The sequence below is a fragment of the Phaenicophaeus curvirostris genome, chromosome 5 (genome assembly GCF_032191515.1).
Source record: "Phaenicophaeus curvirostris isolate KB17595 chromosome 5, BPBGC_Pcur_1.0, whole genome shotgun sequence".
In the NCBI taxonomy this organism is placed as follows: Eukaryota; Metazoa; Chordata; class Aves; order Cuculiformes; family Cuculidae; genus Phaenicophaeus; species Phaenicophaeus curvirostris.
In genome coordinates this window covers 44,297,636-44,320,499 of record NC_091396.1, presented here as the reverse complement: position 1 = coordinate 44,320,499, position 22,864 = coordinate 44,297,636, and the positions used below count along the sequence as shown (strand labels likewise).

The following is a 22,864-nucleotide window of genomic DNA, read 5'->3' as shown; positions in this document are numbered from 1 at the left end:
GGTGGGAACGACCCAGGAGCAACTGCTCACCAGCAGCATCACCCGTGATACTGGGAGAGCAGGGTGTGCAACTGGTGCTGCTCAGCCCCGCAAACAGCCCCCATCAGGCTCTCACCAGGGGAGACAGCGCTGTGTTAAACCCCCACCCACATCCCCTTACACCCTGCTTCTCCTGGAAAAACTTCCCCGAACACCTCAGCTCTGCAACGTGCCTGTGGTGAGTGAGGAGCACGTTATTTGGGACCTGTCAGTCCCTGCGGGTTTTAACACAAGCTGTGCCTGCTGGTGAGGAGCTGGTCCTGAGGTTTGTATCCCATTGCCGTAGGGGTGTAAACCCATGGAGGTTTCTTTTCCTTGTGACCAGGAGTCAGTGGCCACTTTTCCACACAACAGAGAACGGCAAACTGTTACTGCATTAAGGGCTCTCATGTCCTGTCAGGGGTGGTGGTTGGGAGGGAAAGGCCATGAAGAGGAATGAGGTCCTGGGAAATACACAGGAAGAAGCTCTGGGAGGGCAGCAGTGCCTAACTGTGGTTGAGAAATGACATGCCCATGCAAAACACTGGGGTAGCAGAGGATCAGGCAGAAGTCAAAATATGTTGTTTGATGTGCTGCAAGGTGCCAGCTGGGTAATAGTGTGGCAAGTGACATGGAAGAAGAAAATTGTGGCTCCAGCATCAGTCAAGTGCATGGGGTGATCCAGAGGCAACACATCAGCTGGAGGAAGCACATGATAATGCCAGGGCAGGATGGGGCATCCAAAACAGGGGCGGTTTTTACAGTGTATCTCCTCATCACGAGTACGGATAGCCAGATTTCCTTCTTGTGTTTGTATGGTCACTTCTTGAGGTTTGTATATTTTACAGGTTTACTCAATACATTTTTAAATAAAACACCTGTAGATACGTATTTGATAACTTCTGCTCTAACGTGTTAGCCTGGGCATTTCTTGCTGTGTGTTGGGAAAAGGGGAACACTGACAAAAGGACTTGCTCCTGTCAGCATGCCTGGGGGGCCAAGCAGCCTCCACTAACTAATGTTCTCACTTAAGCCCTCAACCCAATGCCTCTGGTCAGCCTGCCCTGAACTGTGACTCAAAGCAAGTGCAGCAACTGTCAGGAGATATATCCCAAAGTTTACAGGTGCCGGACTCAAATGTACAGCATCTGAGAAGTGGTGCTGTTGGCACTGTGAAGGACAGGAGAGTGCTGCTCCTACTGGCCATAGCCAAAGCAGAGCTGAAGCAATGCACTAGGCAGGCAAAACCAACGCTGATGGAAAAGGAAATGATGACCTGGCTCAGGGAAGGAGTTAGGAAATTCTTTTAGGTGTAGAAAAATAATTAGGGTACATAAGAAAAAGGTTTACTCCCTACTGGAGCAAAGCCCTTTTGTACTGACAGACCCTGGGGGAGAAGGTTCTTGCTTCTCCTGTTAATATGCATGTTTGCGGGTGTCAGGCAAGTGGCAGGTTGTGGCACTGAGGGCAAGGCAGTGCCCCAGATCACAGTCTCGGAGTGGCTGAGGTGGGAAAGGACCTCTGGAGGTCATCAGGTCCAATGCCCCTGCTCCTGCAGGGCCATTGAGAATGGGCTGCCCAGGACCATGTCCAGATGACTGTTGAGTATCTTCAAAGAGAGAAACTCCACAACCCCATCGTTAACAATGATGATGAACAGAATTGGACCCAGTGTTTGGAGCAGTATTTCTGTTCCAATATTTGCCATATAACTGCACGGATGCAGGGATCATAGAGCTGCTGTACAGTGGCTTTTGTGAAACCCAGCTCTGCATGACCATGACAAACAACACCCCGTATCAGTTGTCCTTTGCCTGTGACAAGGCCTCACCACTTGTATCCAGGGGGTGAATTCTGCCCAGACTCATTTTCTATCCACAGAAAAAGGCAAAAAAAGCAGGGCTAGAGAGACTTGTGAAGGACAAGAGGACACGGGGCACCTTCCCCAGCAGCTGTTCAAGCCCCTGTCCACTTTCAGCTGAGTGTGACAGACAGCATAGAGGTGTGAGGGATGCAGAAGGAGGATTGACCTACCTTTTGGTCACCCCACACTCCTTCTGCAAACACAGCTCCTGTCTGGGTAGCCCAGGGTGCAGCTGCCTTCTCTGGGGCTTCTCATCTGTGTGGAGCCAGCAGAGCTGCAGCCTGGCTGGCACAGTGCTCAAGTTCGGAGAACTGAATCCCAGCCCCGTGCTCCTTTGACAGCCTTGGAAAGCAGCAGCTGGCTGGCAGAGAAGGAAAGGGGGACCCACGCTGTCTCCCCTCTACAGAGGTCACAGGAGCACCGATACCGAGCAGGCAGCACATCTGCTGGGATGTGAGGCGAGCTGGGGTTACTCGAGGGGTGATGGAGCCTGCAGCATAAGAGAAATAGGGTATGAATTCTTACGAAATTAGTGCTTTACTGGTTGTGCTGTGCAGGATAGGGTGTGTAATTTCATTTACTTTCTAGTGGTGCCCAAGGTTTAGCAGGTAGTTTTCAAAGAAATGGTGCCCATCACAGGGAGATTTTCTACTGAGCAGGTTTGGCTGCTTGGAGCCCTGGGGTCAGGGAGAGCTGTTGCTCACAGTGACCACAGTCCTGACCCCCAGGCTTGGGTGGGCTCTTGCTTCAGCATTTCCCACTAATTACGCAAAGAAGCAATAGGGGCAGCACAGTCACCTACTACTGACTCGGTTTCATTTAAAAAAAAATAAATAAATAAAGTCTTTCCTTGTCTATCCAAATTTCTGTGGTATATGCAAAAAGCCCACAGCAACCATAACTGCCTCTTCTGGGAACTGGGAACAATTCCTTGGGGCTAACCTTACACATTTCCAACCGCATTCATAACCCATGCACAGTATTGCACCCAGTCCACACCGCTAAACAGCAGCAAAGACCGCTAAGCACTAAAAATGCTGTTTCCTGTCTCTGGGCTGCTGGTGTCCTGCAGCACCAGCCGAAAGAGGGTGATGTGACCACACAGACTAAGCTGGAGAGGCCCTGAAAGCCCTTTGTACTTATCTATGTTATTACTTACCATAAAAGCCCTTATTACACACATACAACTAATTGAGAGCTTAAGTAATTTTAGTGAATGTTCATCCTGCGTGCCAAAATAGCTTGGCAGGAAACTCTGACAAGCAATAAAACGTATCTGTTTTTTGTTTGCTCCTGCTAATGACTTGGATCTGTCTGCAGTGGCTGAACCATCCCTAGAGGTTCCCAGCTCAAGCAGATGCTTTTTAAAGGGACCTTCCTGCGAATTCACATCTTGGATGCTTATTTGGCATCAAGGCAGCTCCCCTGGTGAGCCAATGGCCTGTGCTCATAAAATCTCAGCGACTAATGCTGTCCTGTTATATGCACTAGAAGGATGGATTAATCCAGGTTACGGTACAAATACCACATTTGAGAGATCCAACACCCCTTCCTCTGCCTCTGGTGCACAGACCTGCCCTGTGCTGCATACCCAGCACCACGCCAGGGGAAAGTGAAGCAATGCATGTAGATTGTGGAGAGCAGTCTCAAGGATAAAACCCTTTATGGGGTTGGGGTGGCCCAGGACAGACTAGTATCTCTAGCTGGTAGCAAAAGCTTTTTTTTTTTTTTTTTTGCATTCCATGAAATATCACATTAGCCTGAGCCATGGACAGGGGATGGGAACTGGGGCGCGGGGCTGTGCCAGGTGCCAGTTTGACAGCAGCAGCTGTTATAGTTGAGCTGTTCTCCCTTGACTTATGCCCTGAAAAGCCCTGCTTTCATGAGACAGTGGCAGCGGAGCCACACAGACAGAGCTGCACTCTCCCTTCTGGGGTCCCCCAGCTCAGCAGCCCCCTGGCAGCATCTCAGGTGCAAGCACTAAAGTTTGGGTGCAGAGAATAGGGTGGAGAAGGGAGATGTGTCACAGGGAACTTGCCCAGGCAGGGCAGTGCAGGCAGGCACCACAATACAGAGGCCACTGTGTAGCCCAGGGGCTATTAAGGGGGGTATTTACTCTAAAGGACAGAGAGGATAGCCAGCACCCACTAGAAAATGAGTGCAGACTCGCCTCCACCACCCAGACCCTGGCTGGGGGTAATGCTTGTCTTGGAGGAGAGACAGATGGGATGGGAGACGATGGTAGACAGGCTGCAAGGGAACAAGGACCTGTGCCCATGCATGGGTAAATACCAAATCAGTAAATCCATTTTTAAAAGCAGGCCTGACCTAGAATGCTTGAGAACGGCTGTTCCAGTAAAGCCAGCGACAGCTGTGCCATGGATTTCAAGGCAAAGCATATTTAGGTCAACACTCAATATGTGAAGATACAGTCTGTATTTATACACCAATTCTTTCTCAGCTTACTGTACAGGCTGCCGAGTGGCAGGTGAAGCCCCATGCCATTAACTCCCATGTCATAATTGACTTCTTCCTTTTTTTGATAACATAAAAATATTACAAAGACCTAAAATTTGAGAAATTTTCTATTTTGTTTCATTTTGAGATGACTTTCTGCACATCTGCAGTAAGCGATCACACCTACTGTCAGCCTCTGCAGTATTTCTGTATTCTCTCAGTGTAGTACTTTGGGGTTTTTTTTGTATGAGGCTTTTAAACCAAAGCTCATCGGTTAATCTTCATTTTGCACATTAGGGTCAAACACCATTCTTGGGTTTGCTATCCCAATAAAACAGGGCAACTGAGACACTTTTTGTGCCAATTTCCCATTACCCACTCTGTCAGTCTTCAATTCCAGCTGTCATGAGCCAAACGTGGCAGCTTCCCTATGGGGGTTTATTGCACAGGCTTTTACTGTTTTCTTGCTAGTTGTTCTACTAGATTAACAAATGTAATTCTTTAAAAGTGTCAGCATGTACCCAACAGGATTAATCATTTTATCTTACTGCAATCATGGAAAATAAGCAGCTAAAAACAAGTGGTGAAGTGAAAAGCTGCAAGCATAAAGTAGACAAGACAGAGGAAAAAAAATAAAACTTGAAGGAAAATATTTTACTAGGTCTCCCAAAGCACGTATAAGTCATCCATAGCTTTACAGAAAGAACAGAAATGATAAAAAATATTTTTTTTTAAAAAACTAAGCTAAATACCTGACAACATATATGTGAATACACATATCTATACAAAACCCATCTTCATTTGTTTCTCAGAGAGTGAGCACAGAATATCGAACATCTTAAGTAATTATTTTCCAGTTCTAGTTTCCAGGTTTGTGAGTAAGAAACAGTAGAAATAAGGACAACTTTTGAAAACACCATGAAGTCTTGCTCAAAGGAAAAGCGAGGCCAGCCCTGCCCATCTCTGTCTACTGCGTCCCCATGACCAGCAGTGCAATCTGTGCTCGAATAAAAACAATTACAAAGGCTATTTTTAAATAAAACACTTCAGGAATAGCAGCTAGTTATAAAAAGATAATGCTGTAGAAATGGTATTTTTAAAAGCCATAGTGTTCCCCTCTCTTGAGCTATTATTATAAGACAGAATATCATCTCTTCATGGTTAGAAGCGTCCTGGGCTGCAGCTGTGAGCATTATGCCAAGCAAAGGCGTGTCTTTTCAGCTCTGACAGCTGCCAGTGCAGGTTTTTCAGTTTGCTGTATCTTTTGTGGAAGACCATGCCTGTAGCATGGCATTTCCAGGCAAGCACAGAACACAAAGGGCTTTTTCTTTGGCAGTGGACTCTTCAAACCGCTGGAGAAGGCACAAGCCCCTGTGTAGCACATGGAGATGCCACTGCTGTCAGATCTCACGTAAAGCCCTTCAGTCTATTTTTCCTCCATCACACTGCAACTTTAATCAGACCATTGATTCTGTGGCTATTTCTAATCCCTGAGCTTCAAAGCCCCACTCTCTGACTAAATTTTTAATGAACAATGTTATCCAAAAGACCAGAGCAACCTTTGCAGGAACTGACAGCACCTGGAAGTTGGAAAACACCATCTCAGTAACAGTCCAGTCAGTGAAGGTATCTTCATTCATGGCACAGGGTCTTGGCTTCCCGAGGCCACAAGAAGCCAAGCCAAGGCAGAAGAGTTTGATCTGGTGACAAATGGGCAAGGAAAGGGGCAGGGATGTGGTGCTGGGTGGTAGCTCTGCCTACATAAAAACAGTCAGTGAAGGGTAATAAATATTCTGTTTCAAGAACTTCATGAAGCTTTTATTATTCTTCAAAATGTAAAAAGAGCAACCCCCCTATGCTAGCAGTTAACTAGAGACGTGTCTATTAACACTATACTATGTGCCTGTGTAAGCATCGGCCATACCTGCAGTGCAAGCGGGTGGCAATGCATTTGAACAGTCACACCAACTGGGGAAACAAAATCATTGCAGATCCTGGGCTTACTCAAAGATGACTGCATGTTATTTTTTCAAAAATGCCACCTCATGCCAGAAGGAAGTATCTTTGGATCAGTGTTTCTTGTTACAGTGGGGAACATCACAACAGCATAGAGCGTCTGTTTCGTGCTGAACAAATGGTTGCTGTGTGAACTCTGGAATAGCTGAGACAAAACTACAGAATCCTCTTTCTCCCAAGTTGTTGTAAGCTTGTTTCCATGCAACTGCATCGTGTATTTCAAACAAGAAGATACTGATTTCTTTCTTTTACGTGCTTAGGAACACCAATGACCATCCTGTTCCCCGTTAACAGCCTCTGGTTTGGTCTGTCTGCATCAACACACTCACTGTGAGGCCCACCATCTGCTCATCATGTTGGTTTACTCAGATCACCACATCACTGTGACTATTGTCCCCAATTTGCAGGTTATGCAAAAACAAGTTTAGTTTGAATGCGCCACGGATCACAGGCAAACATTTCTGTGGGAATATTTTAACTCCAATTCTCAAGATCTACTTTTTAACAATGGAAACTAAGGCCTCAGTCAGTCAGTAGACTGGCAGTTCCCACCACCAGTTACCACCTCTCTTAATACTACTTCATGGCTTGTTATGTCAACCACAGCCAACCACCAGTTTCAGAGCAGCCCAGCCGTTCTTTCTGCAGAAGTTGTTCTCTAGGAACCAGTGGCAGTAGCCATCCTTTAGTTTCAGCAACATTTGCTCTGTAGTGTGGAAGGTGTTCCTTGGGAGCATGGCACTAACATCACCTGAAAGCAGCCTGTAATGTCCCAAAAGACTTCAGAAAAATGTACCAGACCTTACATCAATCCTGGGACATGCTGCAGTGATCCAAGGATCCTGCTAGTTCAGCTGTTTGCAAAAAACTCAGTTCAGCATCTCACAAGGCTTCTCCAACTAGCCTTCTGGTGGCAGTTTGTCTTTATTGAACAATTCTTGAATGGCCACCTGTTTGCAAGCATTCAATAGCTTTTTCCACTGGAAATAAACTACAGAGCTGAGGCCTATGCCCAAAACACAATACACACTGGAAGCTAAAGTTGAGAAAGGATTTTCAGACATTAAAAATAACAATTAAGAAAGCTGTGGCAGAGGAAGGCAGAAATAACAGATAAACGCCAGTATTGTAGATGTAACTCTGATATCATGCAGGTGTAAAACAAATATATAAAAGTAATAGAATAATGACAAGGTAAATATGGCATTATGAAAAAAAACTCAGGCCCTGTGTGTGAAAGTTCTACACACAATAGCCCTAAATCCTGGTACAAATAAAAGAGCACTGAGATTACTAGGGAGGAAGGTTTTATGCAGACACCTCTTCAATGTCCGTTTTCCCCATAGACCTTTAAACAGAACTGTAGCACAGGGAAAATCCCCTCCCATGACAACTCAGTTCTGCCCTGTTAAGATTTAGCACACAGGTATGTTATCAATACATACAACTGTAGCATAGCTTCAGACATTCAGTGTGCCCCAGCACAAGAGTCTGCAACACAGATGGTTCCAAATTACATATGATTGCATATAATATCACATTATGTATGACGCCATCCCGCATTAAGATGTGACACCCCCACCCCCAGCCCATCTGCAGAATGAAAGAGGACTGACGTATGAAGGCAAGCCTCTAGATAAAGATCAAGTCAATTAGTCTATCAGAAGTTATAAGGTGATTTCTGAGAAGCATCACTGAAGATACACATCTTCCCTCTCTGGTAATGGGGCTTATCTGCTCTATGTTAACTGCTCAGAGCTGGGCTCAGATGTGTCCTGGGCGCAGGACAGAATCCCTGTGAGCATAGGGTTTAAGGGCAATGGGTCAGTGATGCTGCTGGAGGTAGGATGCTGCTTTCAAAGGGAAAAACTGCTCTTAAAATAAACTAAACTCCATAACAATGACATCAGGAAAAAAAAGAAAGGTCATATAAAAAAAATCCCAGCCAGTAACAGTCAGCAAAAAAAAAAAAGTAATCTGACACTGAAAGTTGAATTCCAATTCTTACTTTTCACAATGTATTTCCACCCTCTTATACTTTCCAAAATCCTCTAGAATATTGTCCAGTCTTGATTTTGCTGCTAATTTATACCCTCTTTGCCAGGGAAGATGTTGACCAGGTGTGCATTTGTAAAATATTTTAATAATGTTAACAACTCTAAACTCAATGCAATTTCAGCATCATTGTTTCCAGAGGTCTTCCTTCTTCACAGCTGGTGTATAGATGGCAGGGAACAATGAAACCAGTAATATTAAAAAAAAAACCCAAAACCAAAAAACACACAAAGCAACCTATATATTAGTGAAACTTAACAGTTTTTACAATCCACAGATGCCATCTGTACATTCAGCTACACTGAACTCTGTAATCACAAAGTCTATACAACTTGATACAAACACAGAGGAAAAAAAATAATCTCAACAAAGACTGAAACTTGAAAAATAGTAGTGCATTCTACCCTGGAGGCCACATACAGGTCTTAAATTCCTGCTTGACCGGGCTAATCCCAGAGAGCACTAAATGTAAAGGAAACACTGCAAGATCATACATATTCTTAAGTTTTATATATTTTATGAGGTGCACTATCTATTTGTTTATGATCTGTAATAGAAAACGTAGAAAAAAAGATTCCCAATCTGGTTAATTATCACAAGGAGAGCCATTATTTGTCTCTCCTGTACAAAGAGGCTAACAAGTAGCTTCCACTGCTGAAAATAGATTTCCCCCATCTTGATGCATATAACTAAGGACAAATTAAGACAAAAGGAAATGCTGCAACAGTCCAGAAAAGAAAAATCAAAGTGTACTACAAGAGATAAGCTATACATCTTTATCCTAGAAAGGTAAATCTCCTAAACTGAATGAAATAATATACTAAGTCTCAACCCAATGCATTCATCTTAAGTGAAAGACTGATATCAGAACTGCTGCAGAAAGAATATTTTCCAAAGCAATAACATTTGAAATCAATCCCTCTGTGAACAAAAACACCCAGATGAAGAATGTACAAAAATTGTACTCCTGCAAAAACATAGTTACCTTATCACTAACCCTGAATGCCACACCAGTTGTACAGATTTATAAGTAATTTTGTGTATTTCTGAAGTTCTATTTCACTAGAATGGTAAACAACTACCCATAAAGAAGAAAATAGCACTTGTATTTTGTATTTACAGAACTTAGCACCAACAAGGTCAGATGCTGAGAAGAAAGGTCTGAATGAAGAGAGACATTTTGCAATACTCCTTGAGAAAGATAATCTCTATGAGGCTGCTCAGCTGCAAGAGACACTGTTGAGGAACTTATCTCCAAAACTCTGATTGCACTGGTTGCTGCTGCATCAGCGTATGTAGTGGAGAACAGCCTTTGAGAGAATTAAAATTCTCTGGACAAGTGTGACTTTTCAAATGAAATTCAAGACTATGATTTAGATGGAGAAGTCAAGAAATTATTAAAGCAGATTGCAAAGTGACAACATGATACAGTCAGCATTTTTGCATTTAGCAACACATAAATCATGCCAGTCTTAACTTCTATATAGTCCTTTCCTTCAACGTAACACATCAAAAGTCTAACTTAGGAACACAGGAAGAATGAAAATCTACAGGACTGAGAATCTTCTACAAGCCAGTACTGGACACAAGTGACAAAAGAGGTGATGGAGAAATTTTTATCACTAAAGGCCAAAGGTCTTACCAGCTTCCCAAACTAACCCAAAGCCAAACAGTCACTTCTGGTTTTACTGAGGTAAATATAGCTTTTTAGTTAGATTTTCATTCTGCTCCAAGTTTATCTTCAAGTAGGAGGTAAAAATGTGCACTGTTAGCATACTACCAGCAATGCAGCATACTCAACCCTATTAGTGTTTCTCCCCAACAGATTTGCAAATAAATTGTTTGAACAGTTCTGAATACTCTTCTCGAGCTACATCTGAAACACATTTACTGCAAGGAGACTTACAGCAGACAGACTTACATAAAAATGAGAAAGTTTATATCCAAGTTTTCTTTAAGGCTATACCTCCAGCCTTAGAGCAGATTCTATGTCTGCTGGGAGAAGAGAAACGAGAAACAAATCACTACATTCCTAATAAAGGAATAAGTAGATCGTAAACTCCTTGGAAAAGGGTATTCACATTCCTCCTTAAATATGAAGTACCTACAGCAAAACGTGCGGTAATCATATCATACATTGTGCAAACCTGTTTGAACCGCTCACATTAGAACTTCAAGTACGTTCCTTTGTGAGAGATCTCATATTGTCGCTGATCAAGCTGAGGTTCTGAGACTTCTTAGCCAGAGTGAATTAACAGGTTCTTCAATCAGAAGTATCTTTAGTGTTTGGTTATTTATCTGTATTTTAATTCCTTCCATGAGGAAAAAAGTGGAAGATTGAATGAGCAACCTTGGAAGGCTTCAGAAATATTTTTGGTACAATATATTTAAAGATTCTACAATCCAAAAGCAGCTACTAGCAAGTTAAATCCCATTTTCTATTAGTTGTCAGCAGTTGCCAGGCTTTTTAGTAGGATATAGAAAGACCATTTAATTTTGATGCCGCGCCTTAATGCAGGAGAAAGGTCTTGTTCCACATTTATGCAGCATGTATGTTCAATAGAGCGCAAAATCTCAACTGTGAACTGTGATACTCCACATAATAGTGCAACGTAAATCCACTGATTTTTTTTCCACAGAAAAGTGGTGACTTTTTCTTTCATTAAATTAATGGCTTAAAACTGTATTGGACAATATGAAACCACAAACATTTAATTATAGTAGAAACAATTTCAATCTTCTGTTTTTTCTCCCATTTAATCTTAACATGAAATCATAGCGTTAGTGCCATCTGGTTGTCATTACCTGAAAAATCTTGATTTCTGTGTGACTTGAAGAGTATGATGAAATCTGCTACATAAGTTAATCTGTCCACGTCTTCTTCAAACAAAATAATTTGGCAACTTCAGTTCAAAGGACATAGAGAAACAAGCACTTTAAAGAACAGCAGTAAAGACTCATCGCTTGCACAAGATTTCTAAGCATCCAGAGATGAGTAAGTTGAAACAGTGTAGGTGTTTGTCAGTAAGGCTGTATTTTCTGTACCTCAAACAGTAATATAGTATTCTCAAAACACAGAATCGACATGTGCAAAGGCTAGTACCTGGATGAGTGGTCAAACAAAACTTACTACTGTTTGCATCAGACTTACCAAAACAGAATAAAAAGGTAATTTTAAAATGCTGCTTAAGATACCTTGTCATCCATGTATGGTGTACTGCCAAATTCAAGTTATTGTCTGTATTACCTACCTGTCAAAACAAAAGATTTAGGTTTTGCATTTTAAGGCCATTTACACTCTGAAGCAGAGAAGAACTGCAGCTCTGCTTCCTTTCTGTGCTAATCTCCAGAGAAGAAAAGTAACATCCTACAAGATTTAAACAGAACAAATCTTTGAAAGATGCTTCTATTTTTAGGGGGCAATATTTCAATTTACATGTAATCTGTTAATGGCTTGTGCTTTCAAAGAGAATTTAAAAGTACTTCCAAATCACCCTTAACTGGCTTTTTCAAGATGATTTGTTTTTTAAATTAATTGTTCAACTTCTGACCTGCAGACAAAAAATGGTAGGGATTAAATTCAGATTCCCCTCCACAAATACATATGCAGCCAGATGCTAAAACACCTCAGACAGCGAAGTAGCTAGCACATTCTACCCACAGATTCCAACTCCAATTATCTGAGTAAAACTAACTGAATTCCCTTTCTTTTTTTTCTTTTTCTTCATTTAGATGGAGAGTTTTCACTTCACAGTTGCTTTTTAACCTTTTTTTCCTCTTTTCTTTTCCTTCAAGCATTGCAGTTCAAATTTGTTTCCAAAGACAGAACCGTCACAAGAACTGCTGAAGTGATAACAACTTTGTAGTCTTGCGTGTATGAACCCCTAAGAACACTAACTGTTCAAACACAACTTCATATGCAAATATACTGCTCACAGCAGACAATTCAGATGCCATCCTAACAAAAATCATCAGAAATTTCTTGTGTAAAGCTGAACATCCATTCATACATATGCACCTTGACCTGTTAAGGAATCAAACTTTGTCCCTGTACACATACACACGCAAAGGAAGCAGTATGGAGAAATACTTGAATGACTGACACTACCAAGCACAAGCCCTAGGGAAAGGCCTCACCTCACAAAGATGCCATCTGAGAGTTCCACAAGACAGAAAAAATATTATAAAAAAGTGAAACTGTGCCACTTCCACCCAGGCATCTTTAAGGTCTGCATATTCAAATCTTAAATCCTACAATTCAAAGAGACCAGAGCCTTCCAAGTAGAAAGCTAATACAGAACGGAAAACAGAAGCAACTTCAACACTTCGGTCTTCATATTTCCATGAACTTGCTGTACTTTTTCTTTGGCCACAGTATTTGTGCTTACCTGGTTTAAGCAAAACCACGAATAAAAGAGCACACTCTACTTCCAAACAGTATGAATTAGCTAGAAAGTTTCACCTGAATGAAACATTGTCATTGCCAATTATCCAACCGATATGTATGATTTAAGACTCCAGGCTGCAGATCCAGTACAATGCAAATTTGGAAGTGGTAGAAGGAGATGTAATTGCTACAACACTCTGCTGGTACAAATGGAACAGAACAATTTCACCATGAAGAATGAAGTGATTAATCTCGAGCAGAAACCATAAGAATTACTTAGTGTTCCTTCAGTTGGTTCAAGGATTCTGACTTGCACCTGTAGGAACTGATAAGCAGAAGGGAAAACAACTTCGATTCAAATTTAATAAGACAATAAAGATTATGGCCCTAGAGACTCAAAATAAGAAGAGTTGTGCCAGTGACACATATTTCTTTTCTTTATCATTTATACTTGTACAAGAAAACTAAGTATAAGCAGCCTTACACCACCACGTTTTAAGAACCTGAATTTCTTTTTACACATTTATAGTTCATGCTGCAGATGTGCTGATCTCAACTGAGATGGTAGTCTCTGCTCCTCAAATACATTATCTCACTGCATGCAGGCTGCCTTGGTACAGTTTGCTCCCTAATTGTCAGTGGACCTCAAGTTCAGCATGAAACCTCATTTCCCAGAAGCAATCAGGGAAACAAAGTAATGAAGATGGGCATAATAAAAAGGAACAATATACCCATCTGTATTTGGCTTCCTGAGGATGCAGGCCATGTGAATGTTCCACAGGCAAAGAAAACTCTCTAAACTGCTTCCTCTTTCCAGTCCACGTATGCCAAGTTACAATACTTCAAGAGAGTTCCTGGGTTTCAGTTCAGTCAACTCCATTAGCTAGCTGCATTCTGGCAGAGACATTAGGAACTTCACAGCAAAAAACACAATTTGCCCCCAACCTAGCCAAATGAATCATGTCTTCTTCAAGTCTTGAAGTCTGTCCAATATTGTGTGGGTTTCCAAAATTTTGGGGCAGCAATATTAATAATAAAATGGCACAATCTGCTAAGGGATATTGTACCTGAAGGGTATGGAATGATTCAACACAATGGCTCCTTTAAATAAATGGACAAAGAACATTTTTACTTCTGGCAGCAACATGTTTGTTTAGGTGGCAATAAGCTGTCTCACAGAGACCAAATTACTTCATTCCTTCGAAAAGGACTCTCAAGTGTTCCAATTATGTTGAAATCCCAAATTGAGAAAGGCTAATTTTGGCTGGTAAGGTCATTTAAAAGCACACTAATGACAGACTATTCTTCTGCAGAAAGTACACTTTCTAATGTGACTTGCAAATCACGATTCTTCATAATTTTTAACTATTTAACTGGATTAGATGTAGCTTTTTGGGGACAGTTAACATACTTGTTGCAGTGTAGTTTTACAACTCTACTTTTCCAATTCAAACCTTTTGTAAAAATCACTACTAAAATCCTACTCAGGATTCTCCATGGTATTTGAATGGTTGTTCAGACATTAAAGAGCTTCAGAAAACAGTTAAAACAATGCCTTACAGACAGACAGTATTAGCAATGTATTTTGTTTACCAACAAAGTAGCAAACAATTAACGGACAGGATTCACAAAGATAACTGAAGCAAACTTCAAAAGATAGCAAACCGAACCCCATGGGTGAAAAACGAAACTTCAACTTGTACCAACACCAATTCTTCCCCTCTAAAGACTGGGAACTAATAATGCAAGGCAAGTTGTTTATCTGTGTTGATGTAAATGCTTAATAAAAAGAAAACCATGACATTTTCAGAATTAATAGAATAGTCTATGCTGTATTTTCACTCTTTCATACCACAGTCAGAGCATCATGCTTCATGAGCAATCTTACAGTAAAATACAAGGTTAATAGGACAACTAAGTTCTATTCACCTATCAGTAGCATGTCTTAGGTTACGTATTCCCTTGCAAAAAGCATATGTACTTCTACCATGAGACAGGCAGTTTTAACATTCTTTAAAAAACTGACAACCTTGAGAAAAATGAAGTGTCATTTCTTTGCTCAAGAAGTAGCTGCTCCATCCTGCAGCAGGTGATTTTTTTTTCAAAGTGGCATTTTTAAATGTGATACACCACATAGAAACAGTCCAACTTAAGAGTCAGAGCACGATTGCATGCATGGTCAAAGATGGATCATTATCTGAGAGTGATGGATGCATATTCTCTCATTAAGCCATCAATGAAGGTAGGTAATCTTCCTGCTCAGCACTGTAAAAGACTGTACTGCCAGTATTAGTGAGCAAACGACAAATAAGAACTAAATTGGGATCATAACTTTCTGGATTCTGTAGAGAAAGGTTTTCCAGACAAAAGAGAAATCACTCATCACCAGCCTCTGACTACCAGCCAATCACGGGACTACCTCGCTAGTCTCAGTTTTGCCAGCAGCAATGAAGAATTTCTCCTTTCTACTTGATTTCTTTGTTCACTGAATAATTATGGTATGTAGAATCTGTTACAGGTTCTAGTGCTGGCCTAAGTTATTTCCTTTGAATGCCACTTCACATGAAGTAGATGAAGACTGACGTCCTAACCATTCAAACCAAAGGAATTCAGTGGCTAAGATTACAGAATTATGTTTCTGTGCTACAGAAACTGAAAAGTTCTGAACTTTACGGAACCAGGAAAACAACAATAACAAAAAAACCCAAGCCCTTCAGCCCGTTCTGATCAGACAGTCTGACAAACAGTCTGCAATAGTACATTTTCATAACTAAAATTTTGCCCTAAACTTTAAGGCCATATATTTTTTTCTCTGTTCCCATTAAAGTATAACTTTATGTTCATCTCTCTTTAATTCTACGTGCACCACAGAATAAACAGTGCGACCCTTCTGGGTGTTATTTGCTAAAATAATTTTCAAATTGTTAAAAACAATAAACAACATGATCAGTTCTATCATACGCTATCCATTTGTATGTTCCAGAGATACTATTTAGCCTGGAAAGGAAAATGTTAGAAAAGGATCTGGTTCAGGTATTATTACCAAAAATACAGACAAAACCAGTACCAGTTCTTAAGAAACAGCATTGACTTGTTAACAATGGCGTGCCACAAGAACACCAGTTTTGTTATGAACAACTGAAGGTAGCCTGAAACCCATTTTACACATACCTGAGAGAGCAACTCCATCAGTGAAGCTTGCGTGATTTCCACAACACCATACTGATTTCTTGTTAACTACTAGTCTGCCTTTGTCAACAATTCTCAGTCAGAATTCAAAGATTTAAAAAAGAAAGTATATATGCTACAATAATAGTATGTGCACACAGAAGATGCATATTTATTACCTTCTATTTTAAAAATGCTGCATTCAGAGAGCTTGATTTTCTTGTATTAAACACATCCACAGGGCATAACAAAAGCTCAGTTATCCTCCTTGTTTACCAAAGAGCAATCATGCATCACAGACAAGACTGAGAAACATCCAATAAACCCAAACATTAGAAAAGCAAACAAAACCATTTCTTAGCACCACAGCTCTCCTTTAACAGCATGAACTACCTCCACACCAGAACTAGTTGATTCACCAACCTAGATGCAAACCACAACGTAATCACTCAGCAGAGCAACAAAGAATACCACTGAAGGGGAAATACAGAATTTCATATTCTTCCCTCGGAAAGATTGGGAGAAAAAACTAATTGATCAATAAAGCAGCAATTACTTTCAGACTCTAACACCTTGTTTGGTTACAACATTGTTAATATCAGCCATATATTTCAAAACCTGAAAGGACACAAGAAAGTTTTCATCAGCAAATCTGGTGCTGTGCTGAAGCAGTATCAGCATCTATGAAGAATTTTTACCACTAATAGTGCGGGCCGGCGTTTGTTTACCTTACTTAGCAAGCTAAATATGTTTATTAAAGGAACAGAAGGGCATAACTTCTGGTCTTTGTTGCTTGTTTTAACAAGGTATCTCTGTAAGACAGCAGACATGAATGGAATGAAATACTCTGATAGGGACTAGTGTTGACTGAAAGACATAGTAAGACCAAAATGAGATTTCCAGACTGCCCTTCAGAGAACTCCATAGTACTTGTTTTCAAGTTGAGCATTAAAAAAATGTTTTTCATACATTACTGCCTTGAGTATTTCAGAGCTATCTGACAGAATTTATACTTGTGTAGTAATGGAAACTTGACATAACTGAGAAACTAGGATCCAAAAAATAATGATCAGTCCTGTTCTCCAGGAACAATGAGAATGGTATGATTCCTAAAGGCCAGCAAAACCTGGGCCTTAATGGAGCTGTCTATGTGAAGAAGAGCAGATAATAAACCTAGAAGACAGGACACTTCCAGAATATGACCACAGCATCTCTTCCAAGTAAGGATGGTTCTGTCAACATGAGAACACAGACCACAGTTAAAATGTCAAACAAAAACCATACTATATGGTCCACCAAGAACACTGAGTTTATAGTGAAATTTATTGTTCTGCTTCCTAATACAATAAACTACAAGGTACATACAGTATAAAACGAGAACAGCCACAAAGCAAAGGTGATAAACATCCTGTGACGGTACAGTGGAGGCAACATCTGTCTAATCCCTCCATTTTATTCCACAAACAGCAGCTAAAACTACTGGCCCTTCCCCCCACCCCCCTTCCAAAAATATTAAAAAGTAAACTGTCTCTCTCACTTAGGAGCAGCGGGATTCGTTGTTTTTTGTGAGGGCACTGGTTATCTGCCAATATCTCAAGAAAATTGCTGAAACTAAAGTAACAAAGAAAAACTGTGAAGGTGAGAGTGACATGACACATGCAAGATGCTCATGACACCTTGGTTCACTTCTCCTTAGAGCAAATGGCCTGTAAAGAAAGGAAAAGTTTGTTACACCAAGTAAAACAGCAATTAATGGAGTCAGAGTTAAGATATAGTAAGCAAAATATAAGTTTGCAGGACTAGCCACTCAGCCAAACTACTTGTTTAAATAAAATATCCTCCTGTTAACAAGGCTTGGAGACTGATAGCTGACAATCCCTCTCCTTCTATTTTTAGACACTGTACAGGAGGGTGCACACTGACATGGGCACAGCCAACACCTATAAGGTTCTAAATCAAATAATCTCATCTGGAAGAACCCTTAACAATGACATGAACTGCAATCTCCTAAAAAAACATAAAATCCATCAAGGCTATAAACATGCAGGAAGACTAAGTACTTACCTTAAAGGCACAAAATTCCATTTAACCACTTTTTCATATATACTTGGTGCGGTTCAGGGCTCTCTCAGCAAGATGACCACTTTCATCTGTTATCTTCTCCCAGTCTGTTTGTCCAACAACAAAACCAATGGCCCTTTTCCTGTCTGCATCTTTTTTTTCCTCTAGATCTGCCCACCGCACCTATGGAGAACATACTATCTGTAGTACAATTTCTTAAGAAATTCTGAGATTTCTGGGCTTATCACTGCAGATAAGAGTACAAGAATTCTAATTTCTATTTATTTTCATTAAGTATCAATTTGTTTTCCAGTGGCTAAAGATGGAAACTAAATCAGCTACACCATTTCTAACTGAACATCTCGTGTGTTCCATAGAGTAGAAGAAAGATACAGATGATTAACCTTTTCCATTTCAATGCCGTAATTCTGAGAGCTAAAGTGTAATTACTACCATTATTTCTCTGTTCAAAGCAATGCTTTCCGCAGGAAGAATTATCAAGGATTCATTTAGTGTCTTCATTTTCTGTCTTTCAATTGCATGATGGAAACACCTAAAAGATGACTATGAAACTACAGAAAGATGGTGTTAAAGAGCAACTCTGCAATGAACGAGTGAATAAGGGACAGTTTTCTCCGCTGTCTCTTGTGACATATTTTTCTTAAATCTTTGCAGGACTACTTTACATTAAACTTCTTCACACGTATGTTATCTCCCCATCTTTACAACTACAGTCACCTCCTTTGTGGCACTTCAGATAACTTGCATTCATCATCTTCAAACATACATAGTCACTCCCTCGCTCACAAGCCCAGAGACATCAACGGAAGGAAGTGCAACAGGGACAAGGGAGTCAGGGAGGTGATAATGAGTGTCTACAGTCCAGAAAGTCATCTGGAACACACCATTGCAGGATAAGAAAAAGCAGTAAGCAACGGAACTCTTCCTTGACATCCCAATTGATTAGTTCCATTCAGGCTGATTTGTAACTTGGGGACATAGTCTTATCACCTTTCTGCCAGCACCTCCTTATTCCACATTCTACCTGGATTTCCCTAGACGTTCCTGCTGATAAACAATGTCTGCTTTCTTCCACCACCACTTCCTCTGCCAGTGCCTTAGTATTTCCATTTCTCTCATGCATACTGTCCAGTACTACCCATGTTTTCTAATTGATGTTACAGAACAAAACAAAGCTCAAACACCAACAGTTGGAGAAGGGGAAACAAACAAAAAAAAGTACTACCTCTTCCTATTATCACTCTTCCATGTCCGTCTATGATTTTTTCTCTTTTTTTTCACAATGGTATTTGAAGACGTAATATTTTATGTTCAGAACAGAACTACATATAAAGCAGTTGCAGCCAACTTTTTATACATCATCTCCCAAGCTTTATGCAAGGTATATGCAGGAGGTGATGTCTACAAGAGTTAATTGATATAAAACCTACATAGTTGATACTTTCCTCAGCTGACTCTCTTTGAATATAAGAACATTGTACTGTTTCTCTGCCTACTTATTAAAAACACTAATGAAAAAAAAAAAGCTTCATAAAATAATTGTCTTGGAATCTGCACTGTGTATCAAACTACTGCCTTACAAATCATACAGAGTACAAGAAAAGGACTCTACAGGTTGCTCTGAAACAAAGCGCATCACCTCTTCCAGCAAGAAATACGACATGATTCCATTCTCAATCTCAAAAGCCATGTCATGTGTCATTAATGATTTTTATCTAAAATTCCTCACTCTGTTATAGTTGTTCTGTTAACCTCTGGACTCCACTTTTAAGAACACTCTCTTACAGAATGGACCAGCAAAATGAAAAGTGAGTGAAGCTTCTATATTCACAGATAGTGTATGACTTGATACTTTTTCAGGGAGACTGCTACGTGGTCATACACAAATAGTAAGTCATTTGAAAATTTATTACCCTTTTCTTTCCAGGTTCAGAAGCACGTGTATCATAGTCATCTGGAAGCTGTAGAAAATCTTCCATTCTGCTGGCAATTGCTTCCCAGTCACGTTTCCTTTTAGCGCCAGTCCGCAAACCATCCAGCTTATCTGAGAACAAACAAAGAGCCTCAGAGTTAAAGGAGATTTTTTTTTTTATACATTATTCACACAAACAGGACGAGAGTGGAAAAACTGCAAAGGAATGAGCAGCAGAACTTGTACATCCAGCTTGTCTGGACAGGTGGAATGATCGGAGTTGAAATAAACTAGAGAAGACTCAACACCATTTTCAAGTTTTATTGATCTTTCACATTAACTGTGGGGCAATAACACTCAGTCTTGTTACTTGTATGAAGGAGAAAAGCTTGCTTTACTGGATTGTTCATGCTATACGGAGTCTGTCCTTACAGATACAATACAGCCACCAATAGCTAGGAACCACAGATCCACCTTTCTGTACTTGAACGCAACACTAAAGCTGTAGCAATTTTCCCAAATGTGGGGTTTAATACTGTGTCAAACGTGGCATACATGCAGTATCAGGGAACAAGTGAAAATTGTATAATTTAATGCACCAAAGACAAGTTTTTGAGATAGTGTTTCTGCTAAACAAAAAGCTCCTTGGAAACCCTGATTCCCCCCTTCTTTTCCTCTCCTCACAAGGGAAATACACTCAGAAATCCTCCGGGACTGGAGAAATAATTCAGAATGTTTTGTTTCACGGTATAAGGGATCAGTCATGAATATCTGAGCAGTACGTTGGTCCAACAGTCATAATTTTCTTCTTTTTCTTATTGAACGAATAAGGCATAAGGAGGAACAATTCCATTCCTAGGTTCTAAACTTTTATTCCTCTTTGGACACTTATTTTCTGCAACAAAACACCTTCTTTAAATTATGTGGCAAACTGATTTTGGAAAGGAGATGAAGTATTAATTGTACAATTACGAACAACAAAGCATGAAAATGAATAACAGCTTCACAAGTTGAAGGAAATCCCAGTACTTCTGTCAACGTACGACTCCATTTCATAATCCAACAATTCAATCATGTGCAGAAGGAATGGTAAGCTTGGCAGTTACGTTCTGTAAACCATTTCCAGTGATGCCAGTAACATTGTTTCAGAAGTAAATATGATTAAATTTACCCACAAAAGGCCGCAGAAATAAACTAAATACAAGGCAGTGTATTTTCTAGATAGCAAAAGATGACGTTAAAAGTTACGTATTTAAAAAAGTTAAATTCAGAGATGAAGGTTTTTACTTAATATAAGAGAGAAAAGAGCAACGATGGAAATAATGTGAGACAATGGTGATGAAGACATGCTAGTGTAATTTAAATGCCATAAACTAATGATGTACTTTCTCCCTCATACAACTCTCAAATTTTTAAAGATTCCACCTTTTCCCTGGAACAGATACAGAATTTCTTCTAGGAAAACATTTTAATCCCCCTCTGCCTTTTAAAAAAGCCAACATTTGCAGAATATTTGTCTCTGTCACACGTTATCTTGTTACATGATTCAGTTAAGATTCTTCTTTTGTTTTAAGTTAAATCTGCCGAATTTGAAGTTAAATCTCCACAGAAAGACAGCATTCCCTCTAGAAGACAAAATTGATATATACAATATTCCTCTGTTATTCCAGCACAGAATGTACTTGCACTATTCTTCAGTATTACTCTCAGATCAAGCAGTGTTGATAATTCACAGCATACAGGTTTCCAGCAAAATATTACATTGAAAAGGAGAGCAACAAATCCATTAAGGAGCATGAAGAACTGAAAATTCAGGAGCTCTCTTGCTGGCAAGTACCTATACAGAGACATGTTCCTGCTTGAAGGCAACACGCTACAATGCAAGCTCATCTAATCACCAATATGGAAGAGAAAGTTCAGTCTCCCATCCCCTGCTGCACACAGACCAACTTAAAACATTGCCAAGAAATGTGTAACTCTCCAATGTCAACAGAGGAGTTCAGGAGGTGTTCAGAGTATGAGGTTCCCCTCCATCCCTTTTTGTTATTGCTACACAGAATTTATTTTAAAATGTTTTCTCCTTCCATGTTTGAAGCTGGATTGCCTTTTCAGAGGGATCTGCTTCCATCCACATTGTGTGGTTCAAGGTACATGTGCCATGCAGCACACTCACTACAGAAATGTCAAAAACCTACCATAAAGCATTATTTCAGAATACTCTTTTCCGAAAATGAGATAAGGTTTCATTTTATAACAATGGTGCTCATGAATATTTATGTCAGATGATTATTTAGTGCTAACACTATCACACATCATTTTACCATTTCAATTTTAAAATCAATGAAGCAGCAGCAGCATTTCTGAAAACTTGTAGAACTTAAAACCTCACCTTTAGTATTTTAATAATAAAGCATATGACAGCAATTGACTTTATCAGCTCCTTCAAAAACTAAACATATCAATCGGCTAACTTATTTCCCTTCTTATACAAAAGCCACATTGTTTTATGTGAAATCTTACGTGTTCTACAGAAAATTTTAGAATGTTATCAAAACTTCAGCTATGCCAGAGCTCATTTCTCCTTTTCAGAAAGTTTGTAGAACTCACCACTAAGCCGCACATTGAAATGGAGTACTGCACTAAACAAATAAACTAAACTTCAAATATAGTCAAGTTTTTTAAAAGCAAGTCCATTTATGTAAATTTAAATACAAGAACCCATGTGCGCTATGCACCAAGAAGACCAGTGATTAGACTTTAGAATAAAAATGTGTCTGTGCACGCACAACACAAGGAAATGATACACCACACATACTCAGACAAATGCATCACCCCTTCCAAAGCAAATCTGAATTAAAGCAAGAGGTCTGGAGAGTACAGTATGGTGATTGTCACAAGTCAACAT

At 40.1% G+C, this 22,864-nt stretch overlaps 2 protein-coding genes across 5 annotated transcripts in view; one reads left to right on the top strand and one right to left on the bottom strand.

Annotated features, from left to right (window-relative positions):
• MLH3 (mutL homolog 3) overlaps positions 1-22,864 on the top strand; it is a 140,653-nt gene that overhangs the window by 82,130 nt on the left and 35,659 nt on the right. The window lies entirely within an intron of this gene.
• YLPM1 (YLP motif containing 1) overlaps positions 17,271-22,864 on the bottom strand; it is a 38,841-nt gene continuing 33,247 nt past the window's right edge. For 2 of the 4 annotated variants that reach the window (XM_069858531.1, XM_069858532.1), the window contains exons 19-21: positions 19,961-20,091; positions 18,030-18,209; positions 17,271-17,671 (exon numbers count right to left, since the gene is read on the bottom strand). In XM_069858531.1, the coding sequence (XP_069714632.1) occupies positions 18,063-18,209; positions 19,961-20,091 (278 nt within the window). In that variant the 3' untranslated portion in view covers positions 17,271-17,671; positions 18,030-18,062. Of the gene's footprint in view, positions 17,672-18,029; positions 18,210-19,960; positions 20,092-20,265; positions 21,585-22,864 lie in introns of those variants that run through there. The other 2 variants (XM_069858533.1, XM_069858535.1) reach the window with 2 other exon arrangements.